Genomic DNA, 19,379 nt, shown 5'->3' on the forward strand with positions numbered 1-19,379 from the left:
AGAATGATACTATTTGTTTAAGACATTGTCATTATTTTTTAATTGATGGTGCTCTTTATTGAAAATTATACCACAAATGCACAATAATTCCTCATTATTTATATTTATCCACTTTGTTAATTTTTACCTTTTTTCTGGGCTTAGAGAGAACTTGGACATACCGTACTTAGTTGCAATAGTTGACTTAACTACATCGCCTTTTTTTTTATATTATTTTCACAAACATCATGCTTGTTGCAATATGTTCATTATAAAATTATTAGCACCTACCGGTATATAAAATCCACGTTCTCGGTATTGCTCAACATGAGAAGTCGCACTAATTTCTCTAATCTTTCCAGGTTTAATCCTTAATAGCTAACACCACTACATCAGCTGGCCAGACGTACCGTATTAACCAGGACAGTCAGTCTCTCTCTCTGCCTTCCTCTCTCTCTCTCTCTCTCTCTCTCTCTCTTGAGTCTCTGTCTCGGATTTTTTTGAAGATGAAACGGGAATCCAGCAGGCAGAAAAATTCCAAGAAAATAATAATAAGTTAACTCTGAATCGGCAAGGAAATCTAACAGCCTTATTTATTTAACAGTTATAGAAATAACTGAAACGCCAATCTTTAATTATTCTTCCACCAGACTTCTGAAATACAGTTATTATTGATTGTGACTTCATGTCATGAATTAATGAATATATAATACAAATTTCATTTGCAAGGTCCCAATTTTTTTAACTTTAACAAATTTACATTTTTTCAACAAAAATTAAAAATAATGATTAGATTTCTAATTTATCGCCAGAGAACACAATTCTCTCAAAAACAGTCAGAATTATAAAAAAATTCACGAAAATATAATGTTGCAAACGACTTTAAAACTATATCATATGCATATAGACTGAGGCATTCTTAATTAAAAACAAACAACATTCTGAGTAATGGGTACATTATAGTGGAAGAACGACTTGGCTACGTCCGGATTGATTCCAAAATCTGCTTGAAAGAAGTCGTGTTGATTTCCGTTCTCAGTTTGACCGAAACTCTGCAAAACATTTGAAGTCTAAAAATAAGAAATCTGAAATAGACTTTTAAAATGTATACAGTATTTGATTTACCTGTTCTTCCACAGGATGAAGTGATAGACTGTTTCACTTTCGATCTCATGGCTCCTAAGCTCTTAATTAGAAGCTGGACGAGAATTCTGATTACACACTGAATAACCTATCTTCATCGAATAAAATTGTGTTTCCATCGGTAATGTTGGCGAAATTTAGTTTAGGTACGGATTGCACTACAAATTGTTGTGAAGCGTTACACAGGACGTTGAATTCGGGATTCTATTCACCTCAACCGAACATTTTTCATATTACTGAGTTCCTAAAAGAAATTCTATGTACCACTTATGTAAAGCTTGGAAGCAAGGAAAAGAGCAGCAATAGAAAAAAAGAAAGAACAGTATATTGAAGAACAAATAAGAAATTACTAGTGGAGTAATTAGTCATTTTGAATATTTAAAGTCCTTGTGCTAGAAGTACCTCACCAACATTAAGTGAAGATTTTTAATAGTTGTTTAGTTCTAACTTTATTGACAAAGATCGAGATTTTATTGAAAAAATTCACACTTTTTAACCATTACCTAATTACAAGAAATTGTGTAAACTAATTGTTACTTTGTAAGTAGGGAGTCTTAAGTATATTATATAAAACGGGAAGGAAAATGTGGGAATCAACTCGGATTTAACCAATACTGGATCCATTCAATGACTGTTAATCAACTGGAATATCACACACCAAGGACAACTTCGATAACTGGGAATCAATTCAGACGTTTCAGAATGAAATTGGCTGCAGCGAACGACTTGTATGTATAGGATAATTAAACATACTCATGGAATTTCTAGCCGTTTTACGAGGACTTCTATGGAAACAGAAGACATTCAGTACCAATGTACAGAATAAATTAATATTTATTTTCCTATTGAACTAAAAGAAGGCTTGTGTATTCAAAGATTAATACCAGCCTAAACATTAATGAATTACTATTTTATTTCACATTTAACTTTCAGAAAAGATTTTTGTTATTCAAGCCGCAACAATACTATCGGAAATGTTAACCACTGCCTTCTTGCTTGTCAATATAGTAAAAATCCTCCATGCATAAATCTTTCAACCAATGTCATACCGTGGAAACCAAAGGATGAAGCTGTAAAATATCTTGGAGTGCACTTAGATCGCCGTCTATCATGGAAACATCACATCAACAACAAACTTAAATTGGCCTACTCAAGATTCACTAAATTATATCCGCTCTTCAACAAGAAATCGTCTCTAAAGCTACAAAATTGCATGCTACTTTACACATCTCTATTACGACCTCTTCTGCTTTATGCCTGTCCTGTCTGGGGAGGAGCTGCAGTAAGTGAAATTAAATACATCCAGTCATTTCAAAATGAAGTCCTACGAATTTCACTCAATTCTCCTTGGTTTGTTCGTAACAGCCAACTACACAGAGAAACTGGTATTGACACAATCAAACAGTTTATTCATTCACAAGCTAAGAAGTTCTATAACAACGTAGAAAATGTTCCAGGCGCCATCCACTACTCTCTCGGAAGGAAGTTCACATTCCCCACCAGGATCAAGAGCCGACTTCAAATGGACCTCGTATTATAATCAAAATTTATCATCACACCAACCTATGTAAATAATTATTAATTTACAATTATTTTTGTTAATTGAGGAGCCCAATCTAGGCTGCCCTAATTCAGTGTCATGTATTGTATTTATATTTTATTTAGAAATGATCTGTATAGCACTAAATGCGCTGATCGATCAAAAAATTATTTAAAAAAAAATATATATATATATAGTAAAGAAGAATGGAAATCCCATGCATATTTTTAATTACTGTCTGCATATATATATATATATATATATATATATATATATATATATATATATATATATATATATATAATTTTATGAATGGGCAAAACTGTGGGAAAAGGCAGGAGAAAAATTGGCTCTACACGATCTATTTTAATAAGGAAATGCACGTGTGTAACATACTTTTCTAGGTAACAACACTACAATTAAGAGAATAATGCCTACAATGTTATCTATGAGCCATTCAGGACATTGCCCTTTCAAAAATATTGGAAATGAAAATGAAGTGTGCTGTAATAATTGTGAAATAAAAATAAAAGACAGGTTAATTGATTAATAGCAACAATGTTAATAGTTCATTTTAATAATGTCTTTCCTTTTCCATAACGATTACAGCGGATGAAATTAATAATATAATATGTACAAGATGTTGTTAATTTTATTTTTACCTAGAGTATGTACATATGTATTAGGTATACTGTACAATATATTCAAAGAGCGTGTGAAATGTTTTTCATTTGACAATTTAATTGTTTTGATAGTGTCTTTTCTACTAAATTTATTTGCTTCTTTTGTCTCGTGGTCTTATTCCAATCTTTTTTAATGAAATCTGCACATTTTTCAGCAATCATGATAATACCTGCATTCAGATTTCCGCTTAAAACTGTTGGCATTATTGAGGCATCTGCAACCCTTAGTCTTTTGATTCCATGAACACGTAGTTGAGAGTCTACTACGGCCGAACTGTCATTGCTTGGTCCCATTTTGCAAGTCCCCGCAGGATGATATAGAGACAAAGTGTAGTTTTTGGCCAGGCAGATCCAGTAAGGATCTGTTCCGAATTCGTAATGCTCGCAAAGTTTCCGAGGTGTTTTGTCTAGCACGTATCCTGCATTTGTTAAAGATTTTGTTTTTGAAAGGCTAGATCCTGAATTTAGAGAATCTATTATGGCGTCAATATCTCTTGGATCTTTGAAATAATTTGGGTAAATCAAAGGATCTTCAAATGGATCTTTGGATTTAATCTTAATCGTGCCTCTGCTATATGGTCTGACAAGGGCTCCTTGATAGTAGACTAGGTTATAATAAGATAAAGGTCTGGTCATATTGATGGTGCAGTTATTGGGATCATCAGAAACTATATTTGTGTATGTAAAGTATTGTATATCAGGATAATCTTCATTTGCAGGGATATATCTCGATTTGATGTATCCTTCAAGTTGATTAACTCCAGTTCCAGATATTGGACCTGTCCTATTAGCTTCGGTGTATTTCGAAATATCACTCTTAATTTCCTCTTCGGAAGGTATAATACGTGAGCTCTCGTTCAAATGGAATATGATTCCTGATGTACTAACATGATCTTGAAGATTTTCTCCAACTTGTAAATCCTTTATAACTTTGATACCTAGGTCTTGAAGAAGTTTTTGAGGACCTACTCCTGAATACATCAGTATCTGAGGTGAGTTGACAGTCCCTCCGCTGACAATGACTTCCTTTGAAGCTAAAACTCTACCTTTAATTGTTCTATTGAGCTCGTGAGCATATTCTATACCATAAGCGGTGTTGTTTTCGGAATGAATGAGTACCTTTGTAACTCTTACGTTCGTGATGACTTTCAGGTTTGGTCTAACGTATCGGACAGGCTCAAGGAATGCCCTGTTCACGCTCCTGCGTTCTCCATTTCGTTGAGTGCCTTGAATAATCATGATTCCCGTTACTTGATCAGAATTGAAATCAACTTGACTGTATCCGAGCTCCTCGTAAGCCTTTATCAAAGTGTAAACGTTCTTGTCTTGATATGGAAACCTTTCTACGTCGAGATAACCTCCCACACTGTGATATTTTGTATCGTTAGCAATGTCGGCATCCAAGTTGTTCTCAGATTTCTTGAATACAGGAAGTACATCTTTAAAAGACCAACCAGGGTTCCCTAATAAAAAGAGAGAAAAGTTTTAAAAATGGTTAGTCACCAATTGAAGTTTCATAAGAGTGAATGCACTGAAAAAATCACATCAACAGAATGAGCGACAAGAGATTTCCAAAAGCAATTTTAAATTACCGACCGAGAGGAAGAAGAGCCATTGGCAGACCTCAAAAGAGATAGATATAAAACAAGACCGCAATAGCCTACTCGGCCTATTACTTGTCAGGAGATCATTGTTTTTGTTGTTGTTGATGTTGATGATGATGATGATGATAATGATGACCAGGCTTCGAGACTTCGGACCCAATAGAGCAGTTCAGTGGGAAATCCGCATAACGGCGTACTGAGTATAGTGGTAAAGCGTACAGTGGGTTGGGGTACTGTAGAATGGATGCCAACAAATACCCAAAGGAAAACGCTCTGGATTTGAAGGTTCTGACGAATAATTTGGTTTTCATACAAACTGTGTCTGAAACTATTACACGGTTAGAAAAGTCAGAGCAAGAGACGCCGGAAGCCCTCAAATTAATTTAGAAAATGATGCAGAGAATTAATGAGACATCCAGTACACCGGTTACTGAACGTATAAAACAGAAGTGGAAATCAATTTTATGTAAAAATAACGGATATGGAACATTGTGTAACATAAACAGCAAATTAGTGGACATAGAGTCACCCGACAGTAAAGGACTGTCTCTTAGAGATTGCAATGATGTTAGGTTTTTTCGTTTTGCTCCTATCACGTCATGCGACGTAGAGCACAGCTTTCTACAGTACAAACTTTGGAAGATAACCGAAAAAGATTTACGTTTGAGACACTGAGAATGTATCTTGTAGTACAATGCATTTCGGTACTGTAACTGCACTTCGTAAAGACGACCAATAGAATAAATGAAAAAATTAAAATTGCTGCATGCTTATTTCCACCATTAACACTGTGTATAATTAAACACAAATGTTTATAAAAGACAGGAGAATAAATGCTTTTCACATTCTTTTAACATTATCATTTTGTAATGTATATGTACTTTCAGAATGTACATATATGCGTTTCCCCATACTACCGTACTCTATTCTAAATAGCAACGTTGTTACCTCAACACATCTCTATCTTTCACTACGTGCAGCGAGTCAACAACCTATAGTGCATGCACAGTAAACTTATTGTATTGGGTCCAAAGTCTCGAAGCCTGATGATGACAGTAAATTCAGGGGTAATTCAATATTAATACTCTGAAAAACTAAATACCAAACAGAAAGTCTTCCTTGATATGTTTTACAAATAGCAAACTCCCTCGTATATAAATTTCAACAATAATGCAGTATTATTTATAGATAATCGGAATTTATATAAGTAATTATTACAATATAAATAACCCTCTCTGCTAAATGTTGGGTTGAAATCGTGTTGTGTATAGACTAAAGAAGAGCGGAGACCTAGGATATGCAGGTATGTATCAATACAATCTCGCTTTCATCAGTTTCATCGATGCTAAATAACCTAGTATTTGATACAGAGTAGTTAAATAACCAACTAAAATAACCTCCGGGAAAGGACTAGAACTCATTTTGACAGGAGGTTGAGTGGATTCTTAGGCCATTCTGGAAAAATCTCGCCACCACCGGGTTTGAAGCTGTGTCTTCCAGTGTGTAGCCAGTTCGTCTACCAACTGTAAGGCCTAAAAGTATTTAGTAAAAAGTATACAAATTGTCTCAGAAGGAATCTACAATAATTCTGGATATTGTAGTTTCGGCTAACTTGGATCAATTTAACCTGATATATCTATGTCCGAAGTCTAATGGTTGAGGAGAAATTAAGGGGAGAAATACTGGAACTTCTTGCGGTTCTGTGTACTACATTGGCGTGTTACGCCAGATGTTTTGCTCACGGCAGCATTTTGGCACCAGAAAGCCTGTGCAACACACAACTGGAATGCAAGTTAACTTTATATTTAATTCTTGTATTCGCATTATGAATATGCAGACATGATTATTGATTTTGGAATGGCAATGCATTGCCTGCTGGTGAGGAATACAGACTTCTTTTTCCCAATCGAAGGGTTCCATCTAACTTTGTGTTTTCCCGTATTTACCAAATGTTATCTGAAACTGGCAAGCTACCAAGTGTTTCATAGAGGTCGGAAAGGGAACCGATACCGGTACCTGACATGAATTTACAATTCATTGTATCCATAAGAAGGACAACCTTAGTCATTTATTTTGCATAATTACTTTATTTTCTTACTGAGCTTGTAATTAATTATGAAACAAACTTATTGCAACAACTATCGCATAGATAGAGATCTAAACCAAGCTCATCAGGTTGAACACGAAAAGAGGGCCATTTATGAACCTTGTATTCTCTACCTTAGTGCCAAGTATAACATCCCTCTCTTCAATTGGTCAGTGAGAGGTTTATTTTTTGGTGCTCGGAGTTCTTTAGCAAAATTTACACATAATTTTTTGAAACAATTATCAATATCATCTTTTGAAATTAAAAAAAATCATCTCGCAAATTCTTAAAGATTCCCTGCAGATTATACAATTCCATTTATACCACTCAGAAGTATCAATTAAGGATATGATAATTTTAAATAAACTCTTTTATTTATAAGTATAATTTTATAGTTATTTTCTAAGATTTTATTTTATAATTGATAATCAATGGTGCTTAATTATTACGCTTTATTTTTGTACAATATTCATATTTATTTAATTATATTTATTTGCTATTAATTTCCGGATCCTCGTGGTCATCCTTAATTAAGGCCGGACGAGTTATTTCTCTCTCTCTCTCTCTGCAGCATTTTCAATAATGTATTATAGGCCTATCACAATGTTGTAAACGTAGAATTGCCTCTCTCGATTTACATGTTAATCCATCAATAACTTCCCAACTATTACATTTGGGACACGGGTATATCAGATATATCAGGCTAAATCCATGTACTTCTACACAAATACATTATTCTGAACTACTCTAATTTCCTCCTGAGACACACTGTATGTGTAGGACCTATATATTGTCATTTATAAAGACATTTAAGGACTATGTAGTGTAATTTATAAATACATTTAGGGCCTAAATATTCTTATAAGTAATACTCTACAGCTCGCACAACTCTAACAATTGATGCTCTTGAACAGTCTGCCGGTCTCTCTTTTTCATAATTGGATGTACAGAAGTGTCAAACTACCACTATTTGCTCTTTCGAAAATCCAGCTGAATCTGCACCCACATTCTACCACACCAGCATTGGAAACTCAGACTAATCTTCTATACCTCTCCACCATTATAACTGCACCCTCCGTACTACTCGTACTTGTATCAATGTCACGTCTGCTCCTAGTTTGAACATACTGGTAATATTTCAGCGATCACCCCTGTATATTATATGAAGTAACTTGGTCCAAATCGGTACGACACATCGTAGAAATTCCTTAACTAATCTTCATTCCATACAAAAAGACTCCAAATATAAACAAATTCAAGTGTTTGAAGCCTTCCTGTTGGCTGTAAGACAATGAAACACTCTATGGCGCCTAGAACGCAACGTTAATTATTTTCCTGTCTGAACGTTTCAACGTGTTATTTATTTTTCAAGTATTAATGGTAAATTTGCTGTCTTTCTGGACACGAGAAGGAATATAATACGAATTATACAGTTGGAAAACTAAATAAATAGAGGTTAGCATGAAAGAATGTGATGTGGGTGGAGTTACTAAGGCACCAATGACAATGATGCGTGATAACATAACAAGGAGGTTACGTAATTTACGTATGGCTGCTCCGCCTTTCAAAACCCTAACCCAAATTCTTAGATGAGAACAGTGGTGGTTGTCAATGAATTTCTGTTTGCTCATTGTATTGTATTAGAATATGGTATTGGTGCTGTGCTGTGTTAAATTGCGTGTTGTTAACTTGTTGCGACATATCTACAGTTATAGTGTGAGCTATAATGACTCAGTTGCCAGTAACTCAAGCCTCGAATATCATAAGGGGAAACCTTTTAGAAAAGTCCGTTCGCTAACGTGGACGCTTCCTAATATAAGCTCTTTTTTTTTCTAAAAATCCCGCATGCTTTATGTTAGGTTGTTAGTTTAAATTTATTATCTTTTATGTCACGTTATCTGTTATTGGCACACACATTGATGCATGCCTCTTTTTTCGGCGCGAATACAGGACCAATAAGCGTTGGGGGCCGTGAAAGGGTTTTACGTTGTGTTTGATGATATGCAGTGACTTTTTGTATGGAATGAGGATGTCATACTGCACCGGCGTCCAAGCAATGTTGAATCTGTGCCTTTAGCTGCTCTTGCTGACACCACTGTCAGCCTCTGAAAGTACAGCATAATAAAATTTAAAATTAATTCACCTAGTGCCGCCCAGTGATCGTAGTCCCGACGGTTTCCCCTGTTGTAGATCATACTGTTGAAGACCGTTGTACCCCCAAGGGCCTTGCCCCGCGGCCAGGGACAAGGGCTACCTCCACACACTTCTTCTTGCGGCTGGGTCTTGAAGTCCCAGTCAATTCTGCTATGATAAGCGTAGTCGCGGAACGCAGGGACGTCGATTTCGAGAGGTTCCTCTCCACCAGCTTCCAGAAGCAGAATATTCCACTCATCTATTTCTGACAACCTGCATCAGACAGATACCGAGTAAGATACTGACTTCGTATTCAAATAATATCGTTCAGTGAGTCTGTTACGTGAAGTGTCGTCGCTGCACATAAGGAAACAATGTTTAAGCCTGTGTAAAATATATTGTTAGTATCATCCTACAAATTTATCTCAAATGGTGCCCTTTAACAACTACTTTTTCACACAAAGTATTTTAAATAATCTGAGATTTCGAACACTTCTTTCAAGCAGTGAATTCGAAAGGACTGATTTCTTGCACTATGACCACTATTCGCTTACAAGAATTGAACTTAAGTAGCTAATTATATAGGGTGTTTAAAAATCAATATTTTGAGAGTTGGTAGTTTCGTCAAAAAAAAAAGAAAAGAAATGATAAAAATCATGATTTGTAAAATTAATATCCTTCGAGATATGAGTACTTGTTCATAGACATCATAGGAGATCCCAATGTGATTTCCATTAAAAGAAATGTTCAATATTCTGAGAGGTGGTATTAGTCATCAAAATAAAAAAAAATTCTAATGAACTGGGATCCTTTAATTAATATATCCCGAAATATGAGTATTTGTTCATGAACGTCATATAAGATGCTCAATATGATTTCCATAAAAGAACATTGAATATTATGAGAGGAGGTAGTATTCATCAAAACAAAAATGTCCAATAAACATGGGTCGTAAAATTAAACTTTGTGCGAAACTAGAGCTTCGAAATTGATATTGTAAGAACAGCAGTGATATGAGTTTCTTGCTTTATTCCTATTGGATATAAAGTATCGTATTGGAAACGCAGTAATAAAAAAGGATAACAATATGTCATTTGCTAAGATGCAAGGCAGAAGGAAGTGTTATATCTGATTATGTTAAAGAACAAGTATTCATATCTTCGAAAATATTAATTTTAAGATCCATATTTATTAGACTTTTTGTCTTATTTTAATTAATACTACCAAAACTCAGAGTATTGGATGATCATTTTTAAAATTAAAATCGCATTAAGCATTTTATATGATGTTGATGAACCAGTACTAATACCTAGGAAGATAATTATTACTTTAAGGAATCATGTTTATTAAACTGTTTTATGAATATGTGTGTGTGTACCCAATGTCTACCCACTTCACTTGTGTGATTCGAGTTCCACTTATTGCGTATAGATGGCAGGACTGTGACCCATTTTCAAGTTGCATAGCACTTCACCGGGCCGCGCTATGCATGATGTGTGTTAGTGGAGAGTTATGTCGTGCACTAGGGTGAGTATATGTGTAAGTGTTCGTATAAGTGTAGTGTAGGGAATGGATGAGGATGATAAAGATGAGGAAGGTAGAATGGGAAACCCGGTGCCGGCACGTAGCCTACTTCTGTCGAAGAGCACCAAAGGGACCGCCAGGCTTAATGTCCCCATCCGGCGGACGAATCACTATCAAGAGTGACATATGGCTTTTCTTCATATGCACTGCGGAGAGATTTGGTATTTAACCCAGGCATATTGGTGCACAATATAGTGATTATAAATTGTGCACTGGCACCTCTTGTAGTCCCGAAGTAGAAATTTTATACGAAAATTCCTGATTCCAACGGGATTGGAACTCGGGTCGGCTAGTCTGGTGGCAGACGCACTACCATCAGCTAATATTACACCTCAAAACATTGAATGCTTTCCTTTTAAAACCCTGTAAATAACATAGGATCAAGCTCGAGCTTTGGTGTTGCCAGACAGATGAACTATTACTTTCTGTGTAATACTCACGGTCAAGCACCGATGTCTATCTAGTAATGCCTAAAGCGATGTACTAGGGTACTGTATTTATGCACCCAAGATTAGCCTGTAATCTGACGCCTGCTGGGAAATTGCCTGTTGTGCCTTCGAATTTTGTGGCTTCTACTCCAAATCATAAAAAGTATTTGTGTCAGAATAAATATATAGTCTATACACACCTGTTGGCTAGAACGCATCCTGCAGATCCTCCGCCGACAATAATGAAGTCGAACTTCTCTTCGTTCCTTAGTTTATTAGGTGAGGACACGTCCTCGACGCTCTGCTTGTTCACGTACGAGCTAACTAAAGCCCACAGAGTGTACAGAGTCTTCACGTTCGGACATGTCCCCATTGTAACACCTCTGCACTGTAATTAAAATTAATTGGTATTATTGTTTGTTGTTTAATGAACTGTCTGAAGACAGGTCTGAACCCCACAAGTGGTATCACGAAGGTACCACTTATGAGGCAACTAGGCCAAGAGTAATGGGGTCGGGTGGTCAGTTCCTTTAACCCTCCATTGCATACAGTACATCGCCGAATAGCTACATATTATACTAGTCAGACTTTAGATGCATAAAAACAATTGTTCTTCTTCTGACACATATCGTCAAGTGAGATGTACTGTCTCAAATAGATGTAAGTTACATATCAGCCAGAACCTCAGTCAGAGGTATAATTGCTATTAATTAAAGTTTATTCAAGATTCGTTTTCAAGAGAAATTTTTTGGGAGATTCAAAATCAAATTATGTAAAAAGTATAATAATAATAATAATAATAATAATAATAATAAAAGCATTATAACAACCAAAATAAACATTCCAAAACAAAAAAACTAAAGTCTTAGCTTTTAAAGGATAAGATACATTCTGATCTTAGTAAAGCCTTTGACTGCGCAGACCATGAAATCTTTAAAAGATGCATTATAGTAGAATTCATTATATTAGATCTTATTCAAGTAATAGGTAACAGTGTGTTATTAGAGGAATTAATAGTTCTGACGTAGGAAAAGTAAATTGTAGAGTACCACAAGGCTTCATCTTGGAACTAGTTATTAAAGATCTAATAAAAATTATATAGTTGTTTTTAATATTGCCTATGCAGACGATACCACTTTTTGTAAATAGTCAAAATACTCTAAGAGAATTTAAAAGGAATCCAAAGTTTTTACTTCGACAGGCAAAAAAATTGATTTTTCCGAATTGAAATTTTGTTAAATGAAATTAAGATTGAATCTATTATTTTTAATTAGAAACCTCAAAGTTGACAAATCAAATATTTTTTGGACAGGAAATGTCACATTGTAAGTACTATTAAACACAAATGTACTTATGATGGCAAATTGAATTCTGAGACTCGCGTTACACTGCCTCAGCTGGTGCGCGACCCCCTAAATCGTGCCTTAAATCCTCCCCCCCCGTATCGCTAGATGACGTCACCCGCTCCAACTCAAGGTTATGGTGGATACATTGATTCTTCGTCTGTCAGTCACCCTATACTTCATTCGAATTTGTCGTGTAGTATAGAAATAAATTTATAGGCGCTTTACGTTAAATTACTAGATCCTGTCACATAACGTTCACAAAATTTGCAGAATAGTTTATTGTTTTAAATGATATACAAACGATCAAATTCTAAAATACGTGCTCATTATTTTGTACACACTGTACTTGTTCTACTTTTCGGCTTATCTCTGCAAGAAATGTGCACGAACTGCTGATTGACACACTTGAACACAACTGCACTGTTTAGTTGTTTGTACTCTGGCGGCGCAAGTACTGTGCTGGTTCTGAAATAAGTTTGCAACAAGATGCGTGTAATTTTCATTGACTGAACTACACTCCTGCTTGATCAGTGCAGTTTCTCGGTTCAAGTTCACAACTAATTTGACTGTATATACAATATTTCAGCATTAGTTTATAGTACTCCAAATCTCTTACCCTGATAATGAAGCTATTAATACACGTACATTGTAATGCAAAAGAACAATTTAAATTTTATGAAGATAATACTAATGACATTCATTATTATAGTACTACGAATGATAGCAGATTTTATATACAGTTTCTAAATGGTGATTTTCCGTAACAGCTAATAAGCATCATATTCTAGCTTTTGAAGTATATAATTATCTTCCAGTACTAGTACGTAGGATGAATGTAGAGGATTTTGATAGAATTAGACATAAGTGTGTGGTGGATATAGCATTTTATAAAATTATAATCATTTTAAGACTTTATTTTCATATTTTTAGTTTAATGAACTACCCCATTATCTTCTGGCCTAGTTCCCCCATGAGTGATGCCTTATTGGTGTTACTTATGAGATTCAAACCTGTGTTCGGACAGTTTACTAAACAGCAGTTTAATTAATTATAGAGACCACCATGTCATTGCTAATTTCTTTTGCTAAACGACAACAAATACCAATAAAAATATCAATATATATATATACATATAAACAGTGCCCATGTAACGGGAAAGTACTAAAAAAATCCTATAGGCATCAGAAGATGCTAAAATGTCATGGCAAAATAGTGCTCATGTAACGGGAAAATTACTAAAAGGATTCTATAGGCATTGAATATGCTAAAACGTCATGGCAAAACAGTGCTCATGTAACGGGAAAATTACTAAAAGAATTCTATAGGCATCAGAAGATGCTAAAATGTCATGGCAAAACAGTGCTCATGTAACGGGAAAATTACTAAAAGAATTCTATAGGCATCAGAAGATGTTAAAATGTCATGGCAACTATTATGGCGTTTAAAAACTGGCTCACAGTGAATAAACGTGTCATCTGACATAATATGGAACGAAATGCTCACACTTTTGCATCTGTAGTGCTCACTCACACGAATTTACAACACTGTAGGATATTTCTACAATAAAACCATTGTCATGAACCAGCTTTAGAATAATGAGTAGACATTCTGAAATGTATTTTAGTGATATTTGAAATAATTAAGTAAGATTTAATACAAGATTATATTTCACTTTCATGTACACATATTTGATGTTATGTAGACATTCAAAATTACTACAGAATTTCGCGTATGCACTCTACAATAATTGGCTTTGAAATAAATGATTGTGTCTGAGATGACAGGAACATAGAGCTTCCATGACAAAAAATAATGCCAACTTAATATTACGTTTATTACCATTTTTTTTAACGAACGGCAATTAAAGTAATCACTGAGCACTAACGGGTTGAAGTTGGGCGAAAAGGAGATTAAAAACGACACTGGTTAGTAATCCTTTCCCAGTCTGTTGTAATATATCCTTCCATTTTCTCCAGAATAAAAGCACTGCATATAAAATATAATTTCACTCGAATGTAACGATAGATTTATATTTCTGTAACTTGTACCGGTATGTATTTTTCTGTATGTAATTTGATCCTGGTTGAGTGGAAGAGAAAGCCTGATGACTTAACTCTGCCAAGAAAAGTAAAACTATTATTATTATTATTATTATTATTATTATTATTATTATTATTTATTAATTAATTAAATTCTAGTGCAAAATAACACAAAATTATTCTAGGGGAGTAGAAGATCTCATATCGCACTAAAATAAGTATGAAAACTGAACGGAGTAAGCGTCTCCATCAGATTGACTTTCTAATAACAATAAAGGAAGTAATAGACTCATAGAAGAATTATTAAATTTGACTTGTTCTGTTTAGTTACCTGAAGTATAATTAAAGTTGTCCATAATGAAATATATTTTGTTTATTTATGCTATACTTTATTTCGTATAGATTTTATCTCTAAGAGTTCTGAAGTTTTGCGTTAGATAAACCAACTGGTAGTCAAACGACAGTTGTTATAAATACATCTTAAAAATATAGTAACATTGACATCCTGGACTGTACAGCGAAAATTAAGAATTCATTATAAAAGTCGAAATCTTCATCTCTTTTAATATATAAGAAATAATTAAGGTCATTGTCATAGAAGACTTTAACCTCTACTTTTGATATGTTTGATATATTGGGCTACACACACACACACACACACACACACACACACACACACACATATATATATATATATATATATATATATATATATACGTATGACAAGCACCTTAGGTTCTGCATAGAAGAGCACATATTTCACGTTTGCTAACCTTGATGTCCTGTGATATAAAGTGTTGTAAGACAAATAATTATTATGGTAGTAGAGGAGATGTCATATTACACTAACTTTCATATTTGTGGTATTCAATTTAATGTATCATAATAACTACATTCTTCATAGAAAGCTATAGATCTATTCTTTCCTAATTATATCTTTGTGTTCCTGTTATATACTGTATCGTAATGATAGATAGATAGAATAATCAGTACATTCATAATAAATTATCATAATTTTTTAAAATATTTTAGAGCTAAAGTTATCTTTATGATTCTCAAGAAATTACCATTGCATCAACTTACATGTTAGTAATTGTGAAAAATATTTTGTACACTTGAATAGAAAATAATATTCTCATAAAATTTACAAATAGTTTAATAATTACGTATGCGCCTTAAATTTACTCACATGTGATAAAAGCTTTGAACAATAAGTTCGGAGAAGTAGGAACAGTTTATATATTGCACGCAAAATGAGCGATGTTGCTTTATATCTCAGGAAAAAAAGTATATTCTCTTACGTCACATGATATCATTCATATGTCACCATTGGTTGCTGTTATCTGTTTTCTTTTTGTGTCCTGACTAATTACCGCCTCCAAATGAAGTAAACAATTTCAGCGCATATCACAAATTTTCAAGAACATTTTTTATCGGTTTTTGTGCATGACAAGTATCCGCCTCTACGAAATAATAATCATATCAGCTATTTGTCTCTACCAGTCATGTTCAAATTTGGAAGCTATCACGTGGCGTTTACATAACGCTGAGCCTTCATCATGACTATGTAATACATAATAATTGCAATGAAGAAGCATACACCAAAACGGGGAATTTCAGTCCTACACCGACTTTCATTGCCCCGCCTCTGGAATACTTTACCTAGTGACGTCAGGGATTGCCGGACACTGTCACAGTTTAAAAGTAAATTAGAAAAGTATGTTTTATCTCACGATATCCGGTTCTGACGAGTTGCTAGATTTATGCCGAAGTTTTTATCTTTAGTATTTTGGCAATAATTTCCTTTTGTTAGATTAATCTTTTCTCTTGTCTTTGTGTCAGGATACTAGAACAGCTTATTGTCCGTTAGTTATAGTGAGGGTCACATAAGAACAGTTCATAAACAGCAAATATTGCCGTCTTGTTAGTGTTGCCAACTGTTACCAGATATCACACGATCCTTCGTACTAAATTACTTTGTTTTAGTTACCGTACTTTATGCTGGAAGGTTATTCTAAATAATTCAATAATTTGTAACATATTTTCGAAGGCAAACTATATGAGAAAGGGATCAACATGTCAAGTATTTTGTCTGGCAATACGAAATTCATTGGTTTGACAAAACAATTAACTCACCAGACCTAACCTAAAAATGTATTTTGTTTGACCACATGAAATTATTATTACTAACTCCGTAAAATTTAACTGATTATAATCTTGAATTAGTATAACCACAACGCAACACATAAAATAACTATTATGTATTAATATTAATACGGGTATTAGTTAATTATTAGTATGTTCAAATTTCACTAGTTTTCAGTAACCGTCTCAGAAATCTAGTACAATTTCAATTTCATGGAACGCCAGTACCGGCAAATACTGTCGATATTTGTCTCGGTTGCCAACATAATAATTAAAAAATCACTATCATTTCTAGTATTTCTCAGTATCGAAATTCGAAACGAAGTTGGCAAAAGAAAATTCAACCTGTAAACTAGAAAATCATCACAATCCACTAGCATATGTAGTAACGGGGGAAAAATGGTTAGGTTTCACCCTTAGGGTATGAAGTAAGCTGACCCGGAGTATAATAACAATTATGCTGAGTTACACAGTTATTTTGTGTCTGTATTTGTTGTACATGTTTTCACTTCTTGTTTGTTCTTTCTTTTTTTTTTTTTTTTTTTGCATCATTGAATATGTTAGACTAATTTTTACTATTTTCAATTTGTATTTGTACGATCAGTTGTTTTTTATGTCATATTCATTCTGTCACTCGTTATTACTGTAGATTAATTGCATTGATGTATAATTTTTCTTGTAGTTGTATTGTATTTGTGGTGGTGTGGAAGAGAAGGCCTGATGGCCTTAACTCCACCACAGTAAATAAATAAATAAATAAATAAATAAATAAATAAATAAATAAATAAATAAATAAATAAATAAATAAATAAATATCTTTCCGGTCAGTGTTAAATTCTGCCCAAATTCATTAGAATAAATAATTATGATCACTTTCTCTAAAATTATTTTGTAAACGTTTCTTCAGAACACGTCGAGAGAAGAATACGTGAAGAATGGACACGGATTCTTTTCTCAGTCAATGACCGGCAGTTCTTCTGAATTGGTATATATATATATATATATATATATATATATATATATACAGCCTTTTGAGGAGAAAGGGGTGTTTTGGGTAAAATCCTATCAAGCTCAGTATATCACTGACAATTTTATTAACAACTGACCATTCTCTGTAAGTCTTTCAAAATGTTTCGGCACAAGTTCACGGTCGTGAGAGTTGCGCAGATAAGTATGAATCCTACAAGTTACCCTTACCGGTTAGCACCTATGTTTGTACTCCAACATGTGCCACACTTTTCTTGACGAAATTAAATGATATGAAATAATAATAATAATAATAATAATAATAATAATAATAATAATAATAATAATAATAATAATGGTTTTATTTAATCTGACAGAGTTAAGGCCGTTCAGCCTTCTCTTACACTTAACGAGATTAAAATTGCTTACATAGTTGAACATACAGTAATTAATATACACGGATACGATTTACATAATGAAAGAGGCAGTTGAATAAAAGTTTATAAAATAAGCTAATATAACCACAGTGGAATGCATATTAATGTTGATAGAATCAAATACGAATCATATAATGAAATCAGAAACCGATAATTCAATAAAATATAGACAATAAAAGTAAAAGTAAACACATTGGAATACATATTGGTATTGAGTTACAAGCAGGTATTATACACATAATTAAAAAAAACCGACAATTGATTAAAATGTACACAATAAAAACCTAAAATAATACTCTGATTATAATAATAATAATAATAATAATAATAATAATAATAATATTATTGTTATTATTATTATTATTATTATTATTATTATTATTATTATTATTATTATTATTATTATTAATCTTCCTCTTCTTCTGCCTGACAAGTGTTAGGCCACAAGGCCTGTTACGGTCTCACATAAAATTTTCACGCCATCTCTTAGCAGGACGACCCATAGATCTTTGGCCATGTGGTACATAATCATAAATTGCCTTTGGGAGCCTACTATTACTCATTCTTTCCAAATGATGTTTCCAATTAGATTGATATTGAACAATGTAATCTAAAACTGGTTGAGTTTTTAGTTCTTTTAAAAATTCACAATTACTTTTCAAATCCCACTTAGTATAGCCCGCTGTTCTTCCCATAAATCGCATTTCACAAGCCGTTATTCTGCTTTTATCTGCTTTCCTCAGTGCCCATGCTTCGCTGCCATAGCTGAGCATCCGTCGTGCCAATGTGTTGTAGAGACGTAAGCGGGTGTGTTTCTGAAGCAAGGATGGTTTCATCACACTATTTATAATGCCCATAGCTCTTGTGAATTTATTAATTTCCTGTGATATGTCCAATTCTTCAAAGATGGAAAGATTGTAACCTAAATATGGAAAACTATTACATCTTTCTAATATTTTATTATCGAGACAAATTTTACTTTGTATTGGGTATTTCCCACAGAATAATAATAATAATGATAATAATAATAATAATAATAATAATAATAATAATAATAATAGGCTAATAATAATAATAATAATAATAATAATAGTAGTAGTAGTAGTAGTAGTAGTAGTAGTAGTAGTAGTAGTAGTAGTAGTAATAAAACAAACACAGTGAATATATATTGGTGTTAAGTGATAAATAAACATTATTTACATAATAAAAACATAAACAGACATTTGAAAAAAATAGTACACATAAATTAACACTGCGGAAAACATA

General features: G+C 33.5%; 1 protein-coding gene across 2 annotated transcripts; it reads right to left on the reverse strand.

Moving 5' to 3' along the window:
- Window positions 1-3,200: 3,200 nt before the first annotated feature.
- On the reverse strand, window positions 3,201-15,883 carry LOC138711825 (glucose dehydrogenase [FAD, quinone]-like). 2 transcript variants are annotated; one of them, XM_069843085.1, is made up of 4 exons: window positions 15,755-15,883; window positions 11,381-11,568; window positions 9,179-9,441; window positions 3,201-4,808 (listed from the first exon to the last, which is right to left on the reverse strand). In XM_069843085.1, exons 2-4 carry the CDS (start codon window positions 11,551-11,553, stop codon window positions 3,367-3,369), a joined length of 1,878 nt encoding a protein of 625 aa, XP_069699186.1. In that variant the 5' UTR covers window positions 11,554-11,568; window positions 15,755-15,883; the 3' UTR covers window positions 3,201-3,366. The 2 variants fall into 2 exon arrangements, with proteins under 2 accessions (XP_069699186.1, XP_069699185.1); XM_069843084.1 differs by having other exon boundaries at window positions 15,649-15,798.
- Between the last annotated feature and the right edge of the window lie 3,496 nt (window positions 15,884-19,379).

This window comes from Periplaneta americana, chromosome 13 (genome assembly GCF_040183065.1).
Source record: "Periplaneta americana isolate PAMFEO1 chromosome 13, P.americana_PAMFEO1_priV1, whole genome shotgun sequence".
Classification (NCBI taxonomy): domain Eukaryota; kingdom Metazoa; phylum Arthropoda; class Insecta; order Blattodea; family Blattidae; genus Periplaneta; species Periplaneta americana.

What these genes read in the sequence shown, in the direction of transcription:
- LOC138711825 (XM_069843085.1), bottom strand. Translation starts at nt 11,553, where the DNA reads ATGGGGACATGTCCGAACGTGAAGACTCTGTACACTCTGTGGGCTTTA. An exon ending in GGATGCGTTCTAGCCAACAG is followed by an intron (nt 9,442 to 11,380) that starts GTGTGTATAGAC and finishes TGTCTGATGCAG; the next exon opens with GTTGTCAGAAATAGATGAGT. An exon ending in CGATCACTGGGCGGCACTAG is followed by an intron (nt 4,809 to 9,178) that starts GTGAATTAATTT and finishes TCTTTTTATTAG; the next exon opens with GGAACCCTGGTTGGTCTTTT.